General features: G+C 41.5%; 1 protein-coding gene across 1 annotated transcript; it reads left to right on the plus strand.

Moving 5' to 3' along the window:
- Positions 1-597: 597 nt before the first annotated feature.
- Positions 598-17,934, plus strand: LOC132486585 (zinc finger protein 709-like). Its single transcript, XM_060093980.1, has 4 exons — positions 598-724; positions 14,767-14,893; positions 15,093-15,153; positions 15,535-17,934. Exons 1-4 carry the CDS (start codon positions 677-679, stop codon positions 16,943-16,945), a joined length of 1,647 nt encoding a protein of 548 aa, XP_059949963.1. The 5' UTR covers positions 598-676; the 3' UTR covers positions 16,946-17,934.
- Positions 17,935-18,176: the final 242 nt, after the last annotated feature.

The raw sequence follows: 18,176 nt of genomic DNA on the forward strand, positions 1-18,176 counted from the left end.
GAAACTGACCTCAGACTGGCTCATCAGTTACCAGGAAACCTCACCACCCCTTTGATAAGCTATGAAAGTGGAGATAGTCTGATGTGAAGATTCAGTAGCCCGGGGCAAGTACCTAAGCATTTACTGATTAGGCTCTAAGATTAAGAGAGAGGATCAGTCATGTGAATAGGGTGTAGGTGAAGCAGGGCCTGGTAGAGCAGGGGATGTACAGAGAGCGAGAGAACAGCCATCTTGGGTGGCCTGATCATACACCTGCCTGGGCTACCCTCATGCTCTGTGCTTAGCTGCTCCATTGGGAAACTCAGTCAGAAATTCCCTGCGCTCATGTGTTCATATAGAGCTGGGCGAAAAAGTTCTGTTTCAACGCAAAGGAATCAGGCTGGGTCAGGTTTCCGCCCCACCCGCTGCCCTCAGCACGGGTCGGGGCAGGGGCGGGGCGGAAGCTAGTTTCCAAGAGTCACACGTCCTCCCGCCCAGCTGTCACTCAAGCACTGGGGGACGCGGCCTTGCAAACTGTCCAATCAGGGGCGCCGCTTGGGCAGGTGGGTGGGGCGACGCACTGCTCTAGCTCGGGCGTTTTCACTCCCTCAGGCCAGGCTAGCGATCCGGTTTCCTATCCTTCAATGACGGGGGTGGCAGTGCCTCAGAGTCTGTCGTGCTGTGACCTGCGGTGGTCATGGGAGTCGTAGGAAGGATTCAGAGAGACCCAGGAAACCTAGAAATGGTGAGTGTGGGTTACCAGGGAGCGGAGGTGGAGCGGGAGGGAAGGAGGCGTTGGTTGGAATTGACCCGAACCAGCTGTGATGGTACCGGGCCTCCCCGCTGTCAACTCCGGAGTCTTGAGGACGCGAGTGGCGCCGCTCGGACCTCGGTCCCCTCCGTCCGGCAGCGTGGGGGCGGGGCCGGCAGCCGAGGCCCCGGTGTCCTGTCCCGTCACTGCAAGCCGCGGCTTTGGCCCCGGCCCCGCAGCCCCACGTCCGCCCCAGATTGTGTGGTGACCACCGGGAGGGTCATCAGGGGACCATCGTGACGCGGGCTCCGTGGTTCGTGCGTGAGAGGAGCTGTGGTCTGGGGGGTCCCCAGTCCTTACTTTCTCCCAGGGGGCACCCGTTTTCTCTTTGAGTTTTCCAATTATTTGGGTAACAGAGTCTCAAATCCACGACCCTGTCCCTTCAACCTAGCTCTTTCTAGGGCTGGTAATAAATCCCTAAATTTTCACAATCCACCCCAAATTCCCAAAGCCATCTTTCCTTCTCTGATTCACAGCATCATTATCAACCATTTGTCCTCCGTGGTACATTTCAAACAGACCCAGTATTTTAACTATTTATCATTTTCCCCCAGAGCCCTGGATGGCCCTTTTTTTTTTTTCAGTTTACTTTTGTCTGTAGGTGTTTTCCATGAGAAGAAAGCAAAGAATAACCTCCTGGAATTAGGTTGTTCAAAATCCTTGTGCCTCTCCTCCCAGCCTCATTCCTGGGCACAGACATCCTATGGGTGGAGGTTCCTCTTTAAAACTTTCCTGGGTGATATGTGCCGTCAGCATTGGCCCTCCCTGGGATTGTCACCTTTAAAAGATTTATTCATGTATTTAAACATCATTTTTCAATCAGATAGAATGTATTTAATCAATACAGCTTCAAAGACAGTAGTATAAAATATTTTCAAAGAGGCAAAAGTGGTGAATTTCAGAAAAAATAAAATATTCCAGAATTACATTCCATTTACAAATTCTTGTTTTGCTTTTTTTCGTCCCCCAGGTGTGTGTAGTAAGTTTCTGAGGACTATTCTTTACTTTTGGGTGATTTCAAGTGAAATTCTCAGATTGTGTGGTGTCTGCTGTGACTTGCAGACCAAGTGTTCAAGTGCGATTAAATATTTTCAAACCAGTTTCTTGCTTTGGAAATAATCATTAACTGACATCTTTTCTTCTGAAACGAGTAGATATTTTGTGTTTTCTGGTTGAACTAGTAACAGTGGCTTACAATTTTCTTATCTCCTTTCCACATAAATGATGGGTTTAAATTATTTTGCTGGATTGTTCAAGCACCAGATTTGTGTCAGTTAAAACATCAACCATGTTCCAAAGCAACTCCAGTGCCGAGCAGAGGCCTATAGTCAGTGATCCACGCTTCCTTGAGCCTGTAAAGAGGACTTGCAGGTCCAGTTGTTCTTCCTGGGGAGCCTCCCCTGCAGGTGTCCTACCTGCTTACAGCCATCATAGAAGGAGACTTATGCTGAGAGAAGCTACAGAGCCCTGGAAAGCTGGGGGTGCACCTGGAAGGAGGTGGGATTGATTCCCTTTCTGAGGTTGTAGTTGTGGTTCCATAGGCCTAGACATTTCTAGACGTCATGTTTGAGTTGTACATCCACAGTGTAGGTGCACTCAGTGTAATTTGTGCACATTGAGAGAGTCTGTTACGATCACATCCTCTGTCTTGTGGACAAAGGGTTTATGAATTTGGGTCAGAACCTTAAACTGAATCAGGCTGAGAGTTTCCTGACTTGTGAGACTGGAACCTAGCGGAGGCAGCACTTCCATGCTTACAGGACGCGGGAGGGCGTGTCAGCTCCCAGAATTCATTCATGTGGCTCCTCAGCTGTCCCTACCCTCCTTCTCCAGCGACTAACTCACTCTAGGGGTTATATCTTAGACCCCAAGTCTGGGAATTTGGTCATCTTTCTGAAAGTGGGTTTTTCTTCTGAACCGTAGCTAGAAGGCTGCTTATCTGTGTTGATTCCAGTATTTGTGTTTCTTTTGTTGTTGTTGTTGTTGGAATCATTTATTACTTCCGTGACAATTTTTGATCCAAAAATGGTATTTGAGTACCAAATTAAAACACTGTGATTTTTAATGGTGGTTTATAGCAAAGCAAACGATTTTATTTTATACAATTTTAAAAACTATACAATTTCTCCTTTTAAGGTGAGTTCCCTCATGCAAGTTCTCCAGGTTTATTGTAGTCGTGTGTGTGTGTGTGTGTGTGTGTGTGTGTGTGTGTGTGTGTGTGTAAAAGGTGCCTCTGTTTTGTTCTGGGGTTGGTCCAAAACCAGGTAGAGTTCCAATGCGTGCAAAGCTTTAAAATTCTACCTTAAGGAGGTTTAATAAGCCAATATCAATTTCCAAGTACTTTGCAAAAATTGTTAAATTTTTCACATAAACACTGGAATCCTCAAAATCACACAGTCATTTCAAATATGTGTTTCTTTCTTTGCATTTCTTTCTCAGCTGAAGATTGCAGTTCTTTGACTCTAGTTTCCATTAGCTTTGGGGCTTTTAGTGTGTAAGTTGATTGAGAGATACAATGTGAGTAAAGCAAGAAAATTGTGGAAGCAATTAGAATTTTGTTCCATTTAGGCAAAAGAACTTCAACATGAGATGGGTGTATTTAAGTGCTCAGGTGCTTTTTCCATTAAAAAAACTATTTATATATTATACAATTTTTAAAGGTTATACTCCATTTACAGTTATTAAGTATTTATCTTTCTCTGACTTATTTCACTTAGCGTAATGCCCTCCTGTCCCTAGGGAACTTTGACATTTAAAAGGCCATGCTGGGCTTCCCCTGGTGGCACAGTGGTTGAGAGTCCGCCTGCTGATGCAGGGGACACAGGTTCGTACCCCGGTTCGGGAAGATCCCACATGCCGCAGAGCAGCTGGGCCCATGAGCCATGGCCGCTGAGCCTGCACGTCCGGAGCCTGTGCTCCGCAACGGGAGAGGCCACAGCAGTGAGAGGCCCACATACTGCAATAAATAAATAGATAGATAGATAGATAGGCCATGCTCTTCTTAAAGCAAATGAAGTCTTTAATGGATGTGAGGCAAAAACAATTGAATTTATATTTCTGTTGATATAAAGAAAACACCTCAAAGCTTATATACATCTTTTAAATTTCTAGTCTATTTCAGGGTTTAATTGCAAACCCCTAATATTTTACATTATGCCACTCATTCCTGAAAATATCCCCAGCGTGAAATGTAGTGGAGGGACAAACTATAATGTTCTTGTCCTTTTAGTTAGAAAGGGATTTGTAAGTCTTTGACGGTGTGCAGTTTTGTATCTGTTAGCATTTAAAGGATTAAATCTTGGAGTGGTTTCCTATGTAGAAAAGTTAAAATTAATTTTAAAAAGCAAAAATTAATGTAAAATAATGATTAAGCATGGGAAAATATGACATATATCAGTTTCTCTCCTGATTTTAAATAAATCATGCACATGAGGGTTAAAAAATATTCCTAAAATAAGAAACTTAAGAAGACTCCCTACCTACATATCCTCCTCCACTCCTGTACTCTTACTCCACCCACTCTCACATTACCAGTTTTTGATTACTTCTTGATCATCCCATTAATGTTTCTTTATATAAAAACAAGCTAGGGCCTCCCTGGTGGCGCAGTGGCTGAGAGTCCGCCTGCCGATGCAGGGGATACGGGTTCGTGCCCCGGTCTGGGAGGATCCCATATGCCGCGGAGCGGCTGGGCCCGTGAGCCATGGCCGCTGGGCCTGCGCATCCGGAGCCTGTGCTCCGCAACGGGAGAGGCCACAACAGTGAGAGGCCCGCATACCGCAAAAAAAAAAAATAAATAAAAAATAAAAAAATAAAAACAAGCTAGTGCGAATGCGTGTTTCTCTTACCTGGGTTTGTTTGGGTTTTTTTTTGTTTTTTGCGGTACGCGGGACTCTCACTGCTGTGGCCTCTCCCGTTGCGGAGCAACAGGCTCCGGACGCGCAAGCTCAGCGGCCATGGCTCACGGGCCCAGCCGCTCCGCGGCATGTGGGATCTCCCCGGACCGGGGCACAAACCCGTGTCCCCTGCGACGGCAGGCGGACTCTCAACCGCTGCGCCACCAGGGAAGCCCTGGGTTTGTTCTTATAATGAGTAGTCAGGATCCACATATTTGATGTTTGACTACTGAAAGATAAGCCTCACCCCTCCCTTTTCCCCTAGTGCTTCTTATCAGGACAGGCTGATAAGAAAGCCTGGAGGCTCCTGCTCTGTGAGCTGCTGTTTGCTGGGGTCTCCTCCTGTGCGATATGCTGCCCTGTGTGGCATTGCTGATCCACCAAGCCTGGGCTCTATATACAGAGGCAGTTTTGGTAATTCCTTGTCTTTTGGGAACAGGAGCATGGCACTGGGGCCCTCCTTATAGTGGTCCTGAGTCCATGGCATGGATGGAACCTATTTGTGTTTGGAGTGAAGGTGTGACTGAGGCTGGGTTCACCCAGACCTTGGGGCAGGGGTGGGATCTTCGGGGGGTACTCGGATGATTATACCCTGTGAATGAGGTGAGCCCCTTGGATGGTCACTCCGAAAAGAACAATTATTCCAGAGAGAAAGAGAAGGGAGAGTAAAGGTAGCCAGTAGGTGCCAGGCTGAGTCCACTCCTAATACCAGAGGGCTCACCAGGACCCTTAAGTACCTCTGCTGCTGCTGCCCCTGCCTCTACTGCAACAAAGATCCTGACCCTCTGAGTTATGGTGGACAAAACCCATAGCCTCACGGTGGCACAGCAGAGGGATTAATTTAAAACAATTTAAGCCTAGGGTGCTTAATCTCTATAAAGTAACCAGTTATCATGAAGGAGGCCTCTGACCCTGATGGCACTGGGGTGAGGCTCTCTGGAGGAAAACAATTATCAATACAAGAGAAGAGAGGACACCCTCTCCCCCAGAGTATATCCAGTGACCTAAAATACAAAACAGGGAAGGACTGGAGGGAGGGAACAAGAGGAGAAAGGTACTGAAACAAAGGAACACAATTTCACTCGATTGTAAATCCAAAGTATGCCAAAAAAATTTGCATAGCAAAAAGATGGAAGGGGACTGCTTGGCTTTTGGTCCTCTATAATATGGGTTTGATTTAATATTAACATCTCCTGTACTGCACTAATTCACAAAACTTCATGTAATTAATCAAACTATGTTTCAAATTACAGGTATACCTGGGGATCCCACTAAATTTAAACAATTTACCTCATCATCTTAGGAAGAATTACTGAATATAATATAAAGGACAAATAGGTATAGTTTGCCTTCAGCAGCAGAACTCTCATGTTGCCTAAATTTCTCATAGTCATATGGCCCATTGTCCCAAAATATCCCATAGTGAGCAGGGAAGCTCTGAACCCATGGTTCATTAAGTAAAATTAAATTAAGTCTTCTACTTCCAAATTGGCTAGACAAAATGAGACCCCAGAGAGAGACCTTAGCTATCAGTTAAATTAGTTAATATGGCCTGATATAAATTAAACAAGGCCTTGAATTTTTTTTTTTTTTTTTTTTTTTTTTTTGCGGTACGCGGGCCTCTCACTGTTGTGGCCTCTCCCGTTGCGGAGCACAGGCTCCAGACGCGCAGGCTCAGCGGCCATGGCTCACTGGCCCAGCTGCTCCATGGCATGTGGGATCTTCCCGGACCGGGGCATGAACCCGTATCCCCTGCATCGGCAGGCGGACTCTCAACCACTGCGCCACCAGGGAAGCCCAAGGCCTTGAATTATTGAAAACCATTATAAGAAATGTATTTAGGGAAAAGTGATTACTGCCAATTTTCTTCTTTTAATAGCCTTATTTGGTCTGCCCTTAAACCTGGAAAGGATGAATGACACCTCATAGTGGATTACAGCAACCCGAGCTGTGGTTGCATCAAATTAACCCCTGTTCCTAGTCTCCAGCATTATGGAAATTACTTACTCCATCCAGTCAGCGGCTGGTAAATATCCTGCTCTCACAGATTTGATAAGTCTGTTCTGTTCAGTGCCTATTTCAACACCCTCTCAGCTGCAGTTGCCTTCACCTCTGAAGGGACATGATACACCTTTACCTTGTTACCCTCAGGGAACCTCAGCAGCTTGGCCATCCCACAGTCTCTGCAGGAAGATCTGAACTGCATGCACTTTGTTCCAGGAGCACAGGTATGACATCACACTAACGACATCCTCCTCTGAGGACATTCATTTCTCATTCATTCAGAACATATAATTATTGAAAAAAGGAGCTTGTGAAAAGTGTATGGGCCATTGACCCCACACATATGTAAGGCCCTTGGTTAAGTTCCTGAATGTTTTTTGGTAATTAGACAGCTGCTCCCTCCCTGACAATGTGAAGAAATATCTGTAATCCCTCTCAGCACCTACAAGATCTACCAGGTTCTTTTGGTGTTGGGGAGACAGCATATTCCTTATTTATGAATTTTACTTGAGCCCATTTTTACTATTACTTGGAAATTGGCCCCTACCTTGAGGGCACCCCTACTACAGAAGGCTCTGGACTGTGTTTAAATGACCATACAACAGGCACTCCTGTTAGTTCCTTTGGAGTCTCCCTCAGTATAGAGGCTAATGCCTCCTGGAATTACCCATGATGGCCTTAAGTTGTCTGTAGGTTTCTGGTGCAAGGAACTGCCTTAGAACTTCAATTATCACCATGTACCGGGCTCTCTTGAAAATAGAGGCTCTCACAAGTGCTGAGCATGCGATCCTCTGCTGAGCTGCCCATTATGCCTTTAACCTTGGAAATAGCACCCCATCGGGTCAGCATGCCTACCAACACCTCCATGTGACATGATGGAGTCAAGCCTGTCCTGGCCTATGCCTCCTGCAGGAGGGTGGCCTCTTCCCTATTCAGTCCCTTGAAAGTTGCTTTGGTGTTGGAAAAGGTCACCACTTCCCCAGATGGAGGCTTCCCTGGGATTGACGGAATGCACAGCTTTTGGGTGTGCATAGACTTTAAGGATGACAATATGCATTCCTACATGATGAGCTCCGTGGAGAGTTGCTGCTCTTCATCCCTTAATTGTGATATCCCTGATGAATGACCAGGGTCACACTAACCAAACATCAGGCAGTCATCTTACTACTGACCAAAATTGGCCTCATCTACTTGTATTCACAGACTTTTGGACAGTTGTCTAAGAGTTGCCCCTTTGTGGTAAAAGAACTTCAGGAATCTCTGAACTCAAGAGATACCAAAAATATAAATCAAGGTAAATCTCGTCTAACATGCCCTAGGTCCAGAACACACGGTCTTGCCAGGACAATCCTCATCCATGTTGGAGTTCTAGACACTATTGATAGTAACCATGGCACTTCTCAGAATATGCAGTGCAGTTCTCTTCAACATGGCATTCAGTGGAAGTTTTCACCTCTCTTACTGGTCTCAGGCTCATGGAGCACCATACTGCCTTATTGAATAAGTTCAAATCAGTTGAATGAAAGGTGTCCTGTTTCAGTCATCAGTCAGTCAAATCAGGGGTGAATTGTAATTCGTTTGTCTTCATCTTTTTTTTTCTAATACACTTCAGTTGTTTTAGGGTAGTTTTAGGTTTACAGGAAAATGGATCAGAAAGTATAGAGAATTCCCACATAACCCCTCTGCGTCCACAGTTTGCACTACTTTTTACTTCTTGTTTAACTGGTACATTTGTTAAAATTGCTCAGCAAATACTGATACAGTAAATTGCCTGGTTTACATTAGTATTGACTCTGTGTTATAAGATCTGTGGGTTTGGCAAATGTTTAATGACCTGTGTCCTTCATTTCTGTATCACATACAGTAGTTTCACTTCCCTAAACATCTTGTATGCCCCACCTATTCATTCATCCCTCCCTCCAACCCTCAAATCCTTCACAGCCTGAGATCTTTTTACTGGCCCATAGTTTTGTCTTTTCCAGGGTGTCATTCACTTGGAATCATACAGTGTGTAGCCTTGTGAGATTGGCTTCTTTCACTTAGCAGTATACTTTTAAGGTTCCTCCATGTGTTTTCATGGCTTGATACCTCATTTCCTTTTATCACTGAACAGTATTTCATTGTAAGGATATACCACTGCTTTATCCATTTGACTCTTGAAAGATATCTTGCTTAACTCTTAACCCTTGCCAAGTATGAATAAAGTGCCTACAAACATTCATATGTAGGGTTTTGTGAAAATGTGAGATCGTGAGGTCAACTCATTTAGGTCAATACCAACAAGTGTGATTGTTGGATCTTAGTATGAGAAGTAAGAGTGTATTTAGTTTCGACAGAAAATTCCTGTCTTCCAATACAGGCATGTCAAATTTCATTCCCACCAACAATGAATAAGGATTATCTATATCTTCACGTCTTCACCAATGGGTGGTGTTCTGAGTGTTTCAAAATTTTTGGCATTTAATAATATGTAGTGATGGCTTATTGTTTTATTTGTAATCCCCCAGTGATGTATGTTGAGCATGTTTTCAAATTCCTTATTTTCCATCTGTCTTTCTTTGGTGAGTTGTCTGTTCACATCTTTTGCCCATTTTTATTTGGAGTATTTGTAATCTTATTGTTGTGCCCTAAGAGTTCTTTAGATGTTTTGGGTATCAGTTATTTATCAGATAAGTGTTTTACAAAGGATTTTCTCCTGGTGTGTGACTTGCCTTTTCATTCTCTAAACACTTTTTCCAGAGCGGGAGTTTTTCATTTTAATGAAGTGAAACTTAGCATTTTTTCTCTTTTGTGGATTTTTGTGTGTGTGTCTTATTGAAAAATTTATTACCAAACCCAAGGTCACCTCCAGTTTCTCATATGTTATCTTCTAGAAGGTTTTTGCTTTTTCATTTTACATTTAGATATATGATTTGTTTCAAGTTAATTTTTGTGAAAGGTGTGTGTGTCGACTTTCATTTTGTTTATGCTCATGTGTGTTTCTATGTGAATATCCATTATTACAGCACTGTTGAAAAGACTTGACTTTTTCTGTTGAATTGCCTTTACTCCTTTGTCAAAGATCAATTGACTGTATTTATGTGTGTCTATAGGAAAGCAATTGACTTGTGTATCCTTCAACCTTACTATACACTGTTACTAATTCCAGGGGTTATCTCTGTTGTTGTGGATGCTATCAGATGTTTTGCATAAACAATCATGTCATAAGGAACAAAGACAGTTTTATTTGTTGTTTCCCACTCTGTATACCTTTTATTTCTTTTTCTTACCTTACTGCATTGGCTAGGGCTTCCAGTACATTGTTTCATAGGAGCAGTGAAAGGAAACTTCCTTGCCCTATTCCCATCTTAACAGTAAAGCATCCAGCTTCTCACGACTCAGTATGATCTTACCTACAGGTGTTGTGTAGTTGTTCTTTTTTAAGAAGAGAGCCTTCCCCTCAATTTCTAGTTTGTTATCATAAATGGATGTTGGATGGTGTCAAATCTTTTTTCATGGTTATTTCCTCCTTTTATTTCTGATTTAGTAATTTCTGTTTTTCTTCTTTTCTCAGTTGTCTTGATTAGATGTTTATCATTTTTATTAAATTAATATTTTCAAAGGACTAGCTTTGGGATTTGAAAACTAAGAGTTTTGGGGGTTTTTTTTAAAGAACCATACTTTATTCCTTCTTTTTTTAATTAATTTATTTTATTTATTTATTGTTGGCTGTGTTGGGTCTTCATTGCTGCGTGCGGGCTTCTCTAGTTGCAGCAAGTGGGGGCTACTCCTCGTTGCGGTGCACAGGCTTCTCATTGCAGTGGCCTCTCTTGTTTTGGAGCATGGACTTTAGGTGCGCAGGCTTCATTAGTTGTGGCACACGGGCCCAGTAATTGTGGCTCGTGGGCTCTAGAGCGCAGGCTCAGTAGTTGTGGTGCACGGGCTTAGTTGCTCCATGGCATATGGGATCCACCCAGACCAGGGCTCGAACCCGTGTCCCCTGCATTGGCAGGCAGATTCTTAACACTGCACCACCAGGGAAGTCCCAAGAGAGTGTTTTTCTTTCTTTCAAAACTTTAAATACAGGGATACCTCAGAGATTGGGGGTTCTGTTCAGGACCACCACAATAAAGTGAGTCACACTTATTTTTTGGTTTCCCAGTGCATATAAAAGTTATGTTTATACTATATTGTAGCCTATTACGTATGCAATAGCATTATGTCTAAAAAAACAATCTACAAAGCTCAATTTTAAAACTTTATTGCTAAAAAGTGTTAACTGTCATCTGGCAATGTAGGGTTGCCACAAACTTTTAATATGTAAAATACACAAAATCTGCAAAGTACAATACAGTGAAGCACAATGAAATGAAGTATGCCTGCCTGTACAGTATTTTACTCCACTCTCTTCTTCCTTGTGTTGTTTGTGAAAACAAGTCTGAATTAATTCAAGTCTTTTTTTCGCTATGCAAATCAAAGCTACAATTAGGTACCACCTGACAGTGGTCAGAATGACCATCATTAAAGAGTCTACAAATAACAAATGCTGGAAAGGGTGTGGAGAAAAGGGAACCCTCCTACACTGTTGGTGGGAATGTAAGTTGGTGCAGCCACTATGGAAAACAGTACGGAGTTTCCTTAAAAAGCTAAAAATAGAGTTGCCATATGAGCCAGCAATTCCAGTCCTGGACATATAGACAAAACTATAATTAGAAAAGATACATACACCCCTATGTTCATAGCAGCACTATTCACAATAGCCAAGCCACTATTCACAATCTAAATGTCCATCAATAGATGAATGGAGAAGATTGGTGTATATATATACATATATATATAAATATATACACACACACCAAAAAAAAAACAGGAATACTACTCAGTCATAAAAAAGAATAAAATAATGCCATGTGCAGCAACATGAATGGACCTAAACATTATCATACTAAGTGAAGTAAGTCAGAATGAGAAAGACAAATACCATATGATATCACTTATATGTGGAATCTAAAATATGACACAAATGAACTTATCTATGAAACAGAAACAGACTCACAGATATAGAGAACAGACTAATGGTTGCCAAGAGGGAGTGGGGGACGGATGGATTGGGAGTTTGGGATTAGCAGATGCAAACTATTATATATAGAATGGATAAACAGCAAGGTCCTACTGTATAGGAACTATAGTCAATATCCTATAATAAACCATAATGGAAAGGAATATGAAAAAAAATATATATGTATAACTGATTCACTTTGCTGTACAGCAGAAATTAACACAACATTATAGGGACTTCCCTGGTGGTCCAGTGGGTAAGACTCTGAGCTCCCAATGCAGGGGTCTTGGGTTTGATCCCTTGTCAGGGAACTAGATCCTGCATGCATGCCACAGCTAAAACCCGGTGCAGCCTAAATAAGTAAATAAATGTAATATATATATATATATATATATTTTAAACCACAACATTGGGCTTCCCTGGTGGCACAGTGGTTGGTGGCACAGTGGTTGAGAATCTGCCTGCTAATGCAGGGCACATGGGTTCGAGCCCTGGTCTGGGAAGGATCCCACATGCCACGGAGCAACTAGGCCTGTGAGCCACAACTACTGAGCCTGCGCGTCTGGAGCCTGTGCTCCACAACAAGAGAGGCAGCAATAGTGAGAGGCCCATGCACTGCAATAAAGAGTGGCCCCCGCTTGCCACAACTGGAGAAAGCCCTCGCACAGAAATGAAGACCCAACACAGACAAGAATAAATAAATAAAATGTTAAAGGACTAGTCTTTAAAAAAAAAACCACAACATTGTAAATCAACTATACTTCAATAAAATAAAAAAAATTTTTAATCTTTTTTTCTCTATAACTAAGGTGTTTCTTCTGCTAGCTCTTTTCAATATATTCTTTTTCTTCAGTTTGAATATGATATACTTGGGTGTGCTTTTTTAAAAATTAATTTTATTTATTTTTTGGCTGCATTGGGTCTTTGTTGCTCTGTGTGGGCTTTCTCTAGCTGTGGCGAGTGGGGGCTACTCTTTGTTGCGGTGCGTGGGCTTCTCATTGTGGTGGCTTCTCTAGTTGCAGAGCACGGGCTCTAGGCGCTCGGGCTTCAGTTGTTGTGGTGCACGGGCTTAGTTGCTCTGCAGCATATGGGATCTTCCTGGACCAGGGCTTGAACCCGTGTCCCCTGCACTGGCAGGCTGATTCTTAACCACTGTGTCGTGGGTGTACATTTTTTAGCGTTTTCATTTTGTGTTCTCTGAGCTTCCTGGATCTGTGGTTTGCCATCAATGATTAATTTTTGAAAAATCTCAGTGATTATTATTTCAGTTATTTCTTCTGTTCCTTTCTGTCTTTCTTTTCCTTCAGTTATTTCCATTGTGTGTATTTTAAACATTCTGTCATTGTCCTACAGTTCATGGATATTGTGTTCTGCATTGTTTGTCATTTTTGTCTTCAAACTAGCTTCTGGTGAAATAGATTGTTTTCAGTATAGGCCTTGTATCTTTATTTTCTGTTTCCAAATTTTGAAACCAGTGGTTTCCTGTGACTTCAGAGCTCTGATGGAACTAAGAAGAGTTGTTGATTTCAAGTGTTTTCACTTTTTTCTATGAGGGTGGGAATGATGGCATCCAAAACCAGAAACCAGAGTTCTCTGACTCCAGTTTTTGTTGACTGGCTGCTGACAACCTTAAAGTCTCATCCCCCCTCACTTCTCTTTGACCCACATCTATACAAAGTAATAAGAGTGCCTTGGTGCTCCTTCCTTTGGCAGTAGCAAAACAGTCAGTCCTTATAAGATCCTGTTCTTGTGTGTGAACCCTCACCCAAACCCACCCCCTAACCTCAATTAAAAAAAAAAAAAGTCCAGGCACCTTTCCTTTCTCTCTCAAGCCATTTCATGACAGCTGGAGAAGTATGACTTACTTTCCCCAGAGACCCCAATTATGGAAGTAAACCCTTTCATTCACTATTGGTAGTATGTGGTGTCATCAACTAAGGAATTCGTATGTTCAGTGGTCAAGCCATCATACTTCTGTATACCAGATAGGAGCTTGGGAATTAGAGAAATTGGGAGAACAGCCTCTAGAATGGCTGATTAGGAAACACTTCTTCCTGCTGTTTGAAAATGGAGATTTTAGAGTCGTTTGGAGGAAAACACTGCTGAATCCTTCATATATTTTATGGGCAAATTAGCCATGAATCCATTATGATTTTCAGTGAACACACTTGCAGTCTGCAGCTGTTCCTCAAGGTCAACAAGGCACAAGGCCCAGTGTTCTGGTTCTTCCATAAAGAGCTCTTCTGGCATATTACCACACTTTGTGTGTCTCTAAGCAGCCCCAAGGCACACAAGTATAGGAACTTTGTGGTCTAAGTTGTGACATCTTCTTCCTAGTATCTGAACTCTAAGTTCCAAATAACTTTCTAGTCCATCAAACCAGAGGGAGAAAGGGAAAACTGAGCCTGTCGTAAGTATTACACAAGTTAAAAGCAATACTTCCTGACAAGGATATTTTCATTCCACCAGCTACATCATACCACACTACTTCTAAAGGCCTGGAGTACTTAGGGATGAAATAGCCAACTGGACCTTATTAAAAGCTGGATTTCTACAGGTGTTCTGGATTCTCGTGTTTGGTGATAGGAATAGAAGTAAAAGCTTTTAGTTTTCACTATGTTTTTATTTAGTAAAGTCTTATGCAAATTTGACCCTTTGGCTCATGGTGTGCTGTAAATGGTGGGTAATAAGAAGGGTGAGGGAAGAGTTTTCCTCACAAGGAATCCATGATCTTAAAATGATATTTGTTTCATGTGTGTAGCGTTTCTGTCATTTCCCAACATGCTCTGGACCCTGCAATTAGAGAAAAATAAGATGTGATGAGATCACAATAAAACTATGTAAATAATTTGCATGTTTTCACAATGCTGTTAAACTTATGAGGAAGTGTGGACAGAGAGTAAGTTTCTGATGACCAAGTCATAGAATAAATGTTTGGAGATGACAGAATCATACGTAACCTTCGTATAAATGGTGTACAGATGTCCAGTGCTGTTAGTCTCACACATCCTACTATACACATATTTGGGATATTTTAGGACTCAGTGACCTTTGAGGATGTGGCTGTGAACTTCACCCTGGAGGAGTGGGCTTTACTGGATCCTTCACAGAAGAAACTCTACAGAGATGTGATGCGGGAAACATTGAGGAACCTGGCCTCAGTAGGTGAGGATGACAACTTACCTTTACTTTGTCAATTAGAGAACACATGTTTCTTGCTCATTAACATTGTTCCAAGATGTTGAATGTGGAAATGCAGGATGTTGCTAAATAAACTAGGCATGGTCACAGCCGACAATGGACTTAGATAGTTTTTCTATAACTTCTAATATCTTGGAATCATTTTTCCTGGTCTGCAATTTAGGAGAAAAATGGGAAGATCATGACATTGAAGATCAGTACAAAAACCAGGGGAGAAAAGTAAGGTAAGTCACACTCACAATATAAAATAGTGCCTCATGTGAGTATCCTTTTATGTTATGCAATTTTAAAAGAAGGAAATAAAAGAAATAACGCATGCTCCAAATTTAGTTATTCTTAGAAAATTTTCACCAAAATTACTTTCTTATGTGACATAGATGTTCAGTGTTTGCAAAATAGTTCAACACTATAAATAAACTCTATATGAATGTCACTGTTTTGATGATTGCAAGAGCATTTCTTATATTCAACTTGAAACAATTGAGACAAGGCATAAAACCTACACTATTGCTATAAGTGATAAAAATGTACTTCAAATATCCTACTATTGAGTATAAAATTGTTAATAAAGACCTCATTGATAATATACTCCTTGTTTTTTACAGAAGTCATGTAGTAGAGAGACTCTGTGAAAGTAAAGAGGGTAGTCAGTGTGGAGAAAACTTCAGCCTTATTCCAAATCTCAATCTGAACAAGAAAACTACTGGAGTGAAACCACGTGAATGCAGTACATGTGGAAAAGTCTTTACGCGTCATTCATCCCTTAAGAGACACATGAGCTGTCACACTGAACGTAAACCATATGAGTATAAGAAACATGGAGAGAAGCCATATAAATGTAAGAAATGTGGTAAAGCCTTTAGCTATCTCCAGTTTTTGGAGGCGCATGAAAAAAATCACAATCGAGAGAAAAAATATAAATGTAAGGAATGTGGAAAGGCGTTCCATTCCCGCGCATCCTTTCAAACACATGAAAGGATTCACACAGGAGAAAAACCCTATGAATGTAAGCAATGTGGGGAAGCTTTCATGTGGAGCACAGCGTTTCGAAGACACATGGTAACACACACTGGAGATGCTCCATATACATGTAAGGAATGCGGGAAAGCTTTTAATTGTTCCTCTTCATTGCGAACACATGAAACAACTCACAGTGAAGAGAAACCCTATCAGTGTAAACAATGTGGAAAATTCCTTAGATATTATCATACTTTTCGAACACATGAAAGGACTCATACAGGGGAGAAGCCCTATGAATGTAAGCAGTGTGGTAAAGCCTTCAGTTGTCCCAGTTCTTTTCGAAAACATGAAAGAATTCATACTGGGGAAAAGCCTTATGAATGTAAAGAATGTGGGAGAGCCTTCAGAGGTCTCTCAAGCCTTCGAGCACACATGATCACTCACACTGGAGATGGACCTTATAAATGTAAGGAATGTGAGAGAGCCTTCATTTCTCCTAGTTCTTTTCGAATACATCAAAGGATTCACACTGGAGAGAAACCCTATGAATGTAAACAATGTGGTAAAGCCTTCAGTTACTATAATTCCTTACAGTCACACAGAAGGACTCATACTGGAGAGAAACCCTATGAATGCAAGGAATGTGGGAAGGCCCTCTCCCATCACCAAACCTTAAAAATACACATGAGACTGCACACTGGAGAGAAGCCCTATGAATGTAAACAATGTGGTAAAGCCTTCAGATATTACCCTTCCTTTCACAAACACAAACAAATTCATACTGGAGGGAAACCCTTCGAATGTGAACAATGTGGTAAAGCCTTCAGTTATTACAATTCCTTACAGTCACACGGAAGAACTCATACTGGAGAGAAACCCTATGAATGCAAGGAATGTGGGAAAGCCCTCTCCCATCACCAGACCTTAAGAGTACACATGAGACTGCACACTGGAGAGAAACCCTATGAATGTGAACAATGTGGTAGAGCTTTCAGATATTATACTTCCTTCCAAAAGCACAAAAGAGTTCATACTGAGAAGAAATTCTGTGAATAAGGAATATGGAAAAGCCTTTAGTTGATCAACTTCACTTTGAAAACATGAAAGAAGCCACACTGGAGAGAAAGCCTGTCAGTGTAAACAAGGCGGGAAAGCCTTCAGGTATTTTCAGAGTTTGAAAACGCATGAAAGGACTTCCATAGAAGAGAAACCTTGTAAGCAATGTGGTAGATCCTGCAGAGATTACACTTCATTAGAAATGCACAAAAGAACTCATAGTGAAGAGAAACCCTGTGACTGTAAGGAATGTGGAAAAGCCTTCAGATGGTATCAGAGTTTTTTTTTTTTTGAAGGTGTGAAAAAGATCAGAGTAGAGGGAATGTGGTAAACCCCTCATTTGTCACAAACCATTTGAAGACCATTTGAAGTGTGAGAACACACACTGGAGAGACACCATATAAATGTAAAGAATGTTGGAAAGCCTTGTCATCCCAGTTCTGAAAGGATGAAAGGACTCACTGGACAAAAACTCTTGAGTTAAACAGCCTGGGAAAGATTTCAGTGAGCCCACATCTTTACATGTGAAAAAGAATATAAATGTAAGTAACATGAGAAAGCTTGATGGAAACTAATCTATGTATAACATTCCAGAAAATAGGAAAGAGTTGTTATTAAAGTTGTAAATATAAGTCATATGTTTCCACAGCAGTACATAAGATTAATAGGTAGTGCTTTTTCTTTAAATCAATTAATAATATTTTCTCTTTCCTGTTTGAAATCTGTTGGATCATAGGTGAATTGAAGCATATTTCTAATAATGCAATTAGGTTAACATTGTTTTATAATGTTTCATTTGTTCTGTGTTAAGGGGCCACTGAAAAATGAGTTTGGTATTTGGATTTTCCTAATGGCTTTGTGACAGTTCTTGGATATCCTATTCCAGTATATATATTTATCTTTCTTACTGACAAAGCTCCTTTTTGGGGGTGAAGAGTATAAGAGCCTTTTTCCATTTTCCATACTAATAAACAGTTGAATAAATATTTATGTATGCCTCACTTATAAAAGAATATAGTTTCCATGTGAATTATTATTTTCATATTTCAGTCTTTGCTTTATGTCCTTCCTTCTGACTATAATTTGGTGAATAGACTTTGAATTAAGAAGAGAGGCCTGATGGGGCAACAAAATCTAGAGCTGGAGTTATTCCCCCTGTAGGTAATGTTAGGAACTAGATTTTCCAGAACTCATCCCCTTTGTGGTTCCTTGTTAGAATCCACCAATAGTC

The sequence above is a fragment of the Mesoplodon densirostris genome, chromosome 3, assembly GCF_025265405.1.
Source record: "Mesoplodon densirostris isolate mMesDen1 chromosome 3, mMesDen1 primary haplotype, whole genome shotgun sequence".
NCBI lineage: Eukaryota > Metazoa > Chordata > Mammalia > Artiodactyla > Ziphiidae > Mesoplodon > Mesoplodon densirostris.